The 7,865-nt window shown below is 36.5% G+C and overlaps 1 protein-coding gene across 1 annotated transcript in view; it reads left to right on the forward strand.

Annotated features, from left to right (window-relative positions):
- LOC110449303 (sacsin-like) overlaps positions 1–5,597 on the forward strand; it is an 11,707-nt gene extending 6,110 nt beyond the window's left edge. Inside the window, exons 2-5 of the mRNA XM_021496074.1 lie at positions 1,233–1,438; positions 1,745–1,864; positions 2,575–2,722; positions 4,415–5,597. Coding sequence (XP_021351749.1) covers positions 1,304–1,438; positions 1,745–1,864; positions 2,575–2,722; positions 4,415–5,562 — 1,551 coding nt within the window. The 5' untranslated portion in view covers positions 1,233–1,303 and the 3' untranslated portion in view covers positions 5,563–5,597. The remainder of the gene's footprint in view (positions 1–1,232; positions 1,439–1,744; positions 1,865–2,574; positions 2,723–4,414) is intronic.
- The last annotated feature ends 2,268 nt before the right edge of the window (positions 5,598–7,865 follow it).

The raw sequence follows: 7,865 nt of genomic DNA on the forward strand, positions 1-7,865 counted from the left end.
GCCTCAAATGTACCCTTTTTTCCCCCTGGGTAAACAGATCTTTCTCATATTGCAATGATCGATTTTATTTCTTTCACATTAAGTACTGTACTAGTAAATATGTGAAATGACAAACTCACTTTGAAGGTTGGCTTTCATACACATCAGTATTAAGTTTAGATCAAAAGTTACCTCAAGGTGCATTTACTGTTAACATGACTCGATCAAACAGAATAGAGGAAAGAAGAGAAAAGAACAACTGACAAAAAACTAATGAAGATGGTACAATGGTGGGCGCCAAGATCCCACTGGGATCTCTTGTTTTTTCTTGCGTTGAACGCAGTCCAGATAACGGTTGTGCATGTGAAATCGAAAGTACTGCGATCGGGATTATATGCACTGTTGTAATAGGAAACAACTTCCTCACGTTTCAAATTTTCCTGGCTTTCACGAAAGAGAGACCACCAATGTGAACACATTTTGAATTGTGTACAGGCTTTACCTATACCTGAATGCTAAACTTCCGAGTCACACAAATGGAACACTTCCGGAAGTAGGGAGATACTAATACGAGCGCGGAGGCGGGTGATTCTGGGTCATGTTGATTGAATGTGGGAGATTTGTATTACCAACCTGGGTCAAAAGTTGGTCGCGGGTGATAGGTTAATTTTGCGGGTGTGGCCAGCAAAATACGGTTCATCTAGTAGGTATGATATGACTTATTGATAATCAAATGGCCTTGAGTCCAGTACATACATTTGAAAGAGTACTAGATGCAGTTTCTTCCTCATATCAATGACCTTAACCTACTTTCAATGTCACAGGGACTAATTATGTTGATTCCTGCTACATCCCCAGGATGAGCCAATTATAACGTCATAAGAAACAATCATTCAAAAGTTCAAGCAATGGGGTAACATACTACAATTAACAAAATAAACCTACACGGTAGTTGCAGTGGGGATGGTTGAATTCGTCTGTAACCATTGCGAAGCATGTGGGCTGCTTCGTTATCAAAAAATGTCCGCCTGTCAAGAGTTCAAGGGAAGGGAGACAACTCCAGAAAGAAAAAAAATATGAGACAGCACAATCAGATTATGTACAAAGCGTATTCTTAATGACATAGGAGACAAGTTTCTTTTTGTTTTAGTTTGCAAAAGATATAAGGTATTTAAAATGTTGTGTCTGGTTAGGTTTTAAATATCCACTTGTTTATACATTTTACCCTACCTATTTTTCTTACCTTTTTTTAGATGAATATTCTAATTGCTGAAATGATTCAGTGCAAAAGAGGCAATTAGTTGTTCATCACAGTGATCTGAGGATGGATGAGGAGGAGGAGGAGGAGGGGTCAGAGGGGGAGATTGAACCAGAGTATTCTGGTATGGAGCAGCCCCCTCTCACGCGTATGCTAAAGAACATCTTGTCGGAGTACCCTGACGATGGCCAGATTCTCAAGGTAAATCAGCCATAACGAAGTAGACTTACCTTAGTGCTTATCAAAGGTGCTCATAATAAACCTCTTGAAAGTTTAGAACAGATTAAGGCTAAAAAGTTCCTGTTTTTTCAGAGAACATCTAATGATGAGAAGGACATAATGCTTGATAAAGAGATGAGGAATTTGAGCTCCATAAATATGACAAAAGTACCTTTGGCCAGATTTCACATTTATTTGTAGAATTCAAACAAATAGCGGGGTGTACTACAGTCTGTTTCAACTGCGATGTATTTGAGCTGATTGACTTATTTATTTATCTGTGTGCAGGAGCTGATACAGAATGCTGAAGATGCTGGAGCATCAGAGGTGAAGATACTGTTTGACGACAGAGATATCAACCAAGAAGCCTGCAATGAAAAGAAAAAACCTTTTAATAAATATTTCAAGGTAAATATGAGTTTTTTCCTTGTAAAGCCAATAAATGTTTGTGTGATCCCTTGGCTGTGACTAACAGTGACTACACACTAAGGCATTCTTTTACTGCATACATAGTAACACAACAATCATACAGGTATCCCCTTATCTACATACAAACAACACATACAGGTATCCCCTATCTACATACATAACAAATCACATACAGGTATCTCCTTATCTACATACATAACAAATTACATAGAGGTATCCCCTTATCTACATTGTTAAAAAATGTTTATTTTTGTGAGGCAATGTCTGATGTTCTTTCGCTGATCAAAATATAAATCTATCAACGTCAAGTATCAAATCAAAATGACGTTTCAGAATGTAAGCCAATATGTTACGAAATATTTTGAATGCAAACCTTTGTTTGTATGCAATCACCAGTTATCCAACATATTAGGTGTTCTACATGGGACGTGTGTATCTTGCATACACATTGGTGGGAGAAACATGAACTATCATGACTACACAGTGTGCCATAGAAGTAAGTCTCGTGATTATTCAATGTGTTATAATGGTTTGTACCCGGACAGAGAATGCTCTTACAAATTGAGGCAAAGAACAATTTCTTGTACAGGGAAGCCAAAATGCAGTTGAAATCCTATGTATGATTAAAATCTGCCACACTACTCAAAGTGAGATTAATTTCTTAACATATACTAAATTATACATTCCAGGGTCCAGCCTTATTCTTTCACAACAATGCCATATTCTCTGATCCTGACTGGAAGGGGATAAAGATGCTGTACAGCAGTGTGAAGGAGTTGGATCCGTTAAAGGTCGGACGCTTTGGACTTGGCTTCAAGTCTGTTTTCCATATAACAGGTGAGACATATCAGGTATCACATTTAAAGCATGTAGCATATATATAGGATCTTACATGAGTTTTTCATTTCATAAATTTCATATGAAATGAAAACGAGTGTAAGATCCTTTTATCACATAATCATGATTTGTAGCATTTATTTGTGTAAAACAACAATTTTCATGCAACCTTGAAATGTAAAAACGCCATTTTGACTCCAGTGCGTAGGTCTGTGACGTCATGTTCTTATCCTAGTCGTGACAAAACAATTGAAACGTACAACCAATCACAGGGCTGATAGGTTATATGTCACAAAAGTTAATTCACCAAAAAATATGACAGGGTATATTCACTTGATAACACAGTTGATTATGTGATAAAACCATTAATTAGAAAAGGCATTAACATATTACAGGTAAGGAATATCACAGGTTATTTATTCCACTATCCTGATATTACATATCAAAGGTAATAGATAACTCATACTACAGGTAATATATAGCACTTATAATAGGTAAGATATGACATATATCACAGGTACGGGACACAAATAACAAGTAACAAATAATACAAAATGTACATATCACAGGTAACATGACATTACATATTATGCATTAAAAATAACACGCGACACATATCACAGGTATCAGATAACACATATCACAGGTATCAGATAACATATCACAGGTGAGATATAACATATATCACAGGTATCATGTCATACATATCACAGGTAACATATCACAGGTATCACATAACACATATCACAGGTGAGATATAACACATCACAAGTATCATGTCATACATTGTACATATCATCCTTGTTATATTTAATGCAGATCACTGGTAAGGTATTACAGGGTTTAATGACAAAACACATACCACTGGTAAGGTATGACAGGATATAATTACATAAAACAGACCACTGGTAAGTATTATAGGGTTTAATTACATAACACATACCACTGGTAAGGTATTACAGGGTTTGATTACATAACATATACCACTGGTAAGGTATTACAGGGTTTAATTACATAACACATACCACTGGTAAGGTATTACAGGGTATAATTACATAACACATACCACTGGTAAGGTATTACAGGGTATAACCACATAACACATACCACTAGTAAGGTATTACAGGGTATAATTAAATAACACATACCACTGGTAAGGTATTTCATGGTTTAATTACATAACGCATATCACTGGTAAGGTATTACAGGGTTTAATTACATAACACATACCACTGGTAAGGTATTACAGGGTATAATTACATAACACATACCACTGGTAAGGTATTACAGGGTATAATTACATATCACATACCACTGGTAAGGTATTACAGTGTTTAATTACATAACACATATCACTGGTAAGGTATTACAGGGTTTAATTACATAACACATATCACTGGTAAGGTATTACAGGGTATAATTAAATAACACATACCACTGGTAAGGTATTACAGGGTATTACAGGGTTTAGATAATAGAAGAAGGTGAATATTGAATTTTAGCTCTCTTTTCACATTTCTGTTTGTTAGTGATGCCTTCAACACAATGTTACAGGAAAGCTCAAATGCTTGACAGTTTTATTTAAGTAACATCTGTGAATAGAAGAAGTATATCATTAACAAATTAATTAAGAAATCTTATAAATAACATGTAGTAAACTTCCGGATTAAGTCTGTTTGCTCTTTGTTTCAGATTATCCGATGGTTGTTTCTGGTAAGAAGCTACTGGTCATAAATCCCTACACGACATACTCAGACAAGGTTTGCACAAGCTTCCTCTTAAAAGGGTTGTCCAGATACAAAGGAATGGACATGGAAGCCTTCAGTGATGCTTTTGATGACATATTTGGGTTTGGAGAGGAGACTTTGAGCAGTGGTGAGTACAAAGGTACTCTGTTCAGGTTTCCACTGCGACAAGTTGGAACAGAACTGTCAGGGAATTTATATGATCAGGAGAAAATTGAGACTCTGTTTGATTCCTTTACAACAGAAGCACCTATGACTCTCTTGTTCCTAAAAAACCTTGAGGAAATGACTTTATACAGAAAAAATCCTGGAGTTGAGCCTATTTACAGGGTAAAAATTGAAGGCAAAGAGTCAGAAAATTTACTGGAGAAGCGGAAGAAATTCTGCCAGGCTCTGCAAGAGTATAACAGAAGTAGCATGTCACATGATTTGAGATATAGCCTTCATGTGAACGTAAGTGTTGAGACAACTGGTCAGTATGGCTTGCAGGAGAACAAATCATGGTTTATTGTCAATACAGTTTTGGGAGACAGCCATATGTCCACCCAATTCCGTGCTCTTTCCCAGGACAAAGACTTGTCTTACAGTCCTTATGTTGGGATTGCCATTCCCTACGAGGACATTGCAGATTTCAAAGGACATGTCTTCTGCTTCCTTCCTCTTCCACTGGAGGAGCGCAGCTTGACAGGATTACCTGTTCACCTGAATGGATTCTTTGCTTTGAGCCAGAATAGGCGCCATGTAAAGTGGCCGTCAGCTGATCTGAAGCAATCTGCCATAAGTGCAGACAAATCCCTACAATGGAACCAGGTTCTGATCAAGGAGGCCCTGTCCCAGGTCTACTTGACTGTGGTACAAGATTTGATCACCAAGTGTTCAGGGGCAAACAATCCTGTTGACCTCGTTGCCATGGTTTACAGATCCATCCCACATCTTCATACAGTGGATGTAAAGTGGTGCGGTATCCTTGATCCGTTATTGAACAGTCTCCTGCAGACACACTTCCTTTACACTGAGAACAATGGAGGTCGGTGGATACAACCTAAAGATGCAGTGTTTGAATGTCCTGATTACGATACTGGTATGTATGTGTAGTTATACAATGTGATTATGTATATTATATGAAATTATTTATTCTAAGTTATTTCAGCTAATATTGATAATTCCTGTTGACCAGCCTGTACAGGGGCCTTAATGTGGGAGGAAACCAGAGTACTCTGAGAAAACCCTTCGTCTGGCAGGTGATCCCCATACCTTTTCACATTCGATCAATCAAATGGTATACATATGGTTAAGCACTGCTCCTTTGTCTTCTGGTTCTTTTCCTGGTTCAAAGGGTAATTAGGTGGTGCAGTGGATAACACTCGTCTTTCACAAAGTCAACCGGAGTTGAGTTTCCCTATGCACATGAGAAGGAATTGGGTCAGCTACCCAACTTCGCAAGGCTTTTCAAGGTATTAAGGTTTCCTCCCATATGTTTCCCAACACAACTTTGATTTCAAGTCTCTAAAAACAACATTGACATGATGTTTTTAAATTCAACATTGACAACATGTCTCTAAACACAACATTAACATCATTCCTCCAAACACAATATTGACAANACATCATTCCTCCAAACACAATATTGACAACATTTCTCGAAAAACAATATCAAACAACATGCCTGGAAATACAACATCGACGACATGTCTCTCAACACAACATAGATATCAAGTCTCAAAACACAACATCATGTCTCCAAACACAACATTGACAACATGTTTCTAAATTTAACATTGACAACATGCCTCTAAACACAACATTGACCTCAAGTCTCTAAACACAACATTAACATCATTCCTCCAAACACAATATTGACAACATTTCTCGAAAAACAATATCAAACAACATGCCTGGAAATACAACATCGACGACATGTCTCTCAACACAACATAGATATCAAGTATCAAAACACAACATCATGTCTCCAAACACAACATTGACAACATGCTTCTAAATTCAATATTGACAACATGCCTCCAAACACAAGATTGACCTTAAGTCTCTTAACACAACATTGACATGATGTTTTTAAATTCAGCATTGTCAACATGTCTCTAAACACAACATAGACGACATGTCTCCAAAAACAGCATTAACAACATTTCTCTAAAAACAGTATCAAACAACATGCCTGGAAATACAACATCGACGACATGTCTCTAAACACAACATAGATATCAAGTTTCAAAACACAACAGCATGTCTCCAAACACAACATTGACAACATGTCTTGAAACACAACATCAACGACATGTCTGTAAACACAACATTGACATCAAGCCTGTAAGCACAACATTGACAAAATTTCTCCAAACACAACATTGACAACATTTCTCCAAACACAACATTGATTACATGTTTCTAAATTCAACATCGACAACATGTCTCTGAACATAACATTGACATAAAGTCTCTAAACACAACATTAATATCAAGTATATACACAACATTGACATCAAGTCTCTGAACAGAACATTGACAACATGTCTCTAGAAACAACATTGACATCATGCCTCCAAACACAATATTGACAACATTTCTCGAAAAACAATATCAAACAACATGCCCGGAAATACAACATCGACGACATGTCTCTCAACACAACATAGATATCAAGTCTCAAAACACAACATCATGTCTCCAAGCATAACATTGACAACATGTTTCTAAATTTAACATTGACAACATGCCTCTAAACTCAACATTGATATCAAGTCTCTAAACACAACATTGACATGATGTTTTTAAATTCAACATAAACAACATGTCTCTGAACACAATATGGACAGCATGTCTCTTAACACAACATTGACATCAAGTTTCTAAACAGAACCTTGACAACATGTCTCTAAACACAACATTGACAACATGTTTCTAAACACAACATTGACATCATGCCTCCAAACACAATATTGACAATATTTCTCTAAAAACAATATTAAACAACATGCCTGGAAATACAACATCGACGATATGTATCTCAACAGAACATAATATCAAGTCTCAAAACACAACATCATGTCTCCAAACACAACATTGACAACATGTTTCTAAATTTAACATTGACAACATGTCTCTTAACACAACATTGACAACATGCCTCTCAACACAACATTGACCTCAAGTCTCTTAGCACAACATTGACATGATGTTTTTAAATTCAACATTGACAACATGTCTCTAAATACAACATTGACAATATGTTTCTAAACACAGCATTGACATCATTCCTCCAAACACAATATTGACAACATTTCTCGAAAAACAATATCAAACAACATGCCTGGAAATACAATATCGACGACAAATCTCTCAACACAACATAGATATCAAGTCTCAAAACACAACATCAT

Source organism: Mizuhopecten yessoensis, unplaced genomic scaffold (assembly GCF_002113885.1).
Source record: "Mizuhopecten yessoensis strain PY_sf001 unplaced genomic scaffold, ASM211388v2 scaffold4555, whole genome shotgun sequence".
Lineage (NCBI taxonomy): Eukaryota > Metazoa > Mollusca > Bivalvia > Pectinida > Pectinidae > Mizuhopecten > Mizuhopecten yessoensis.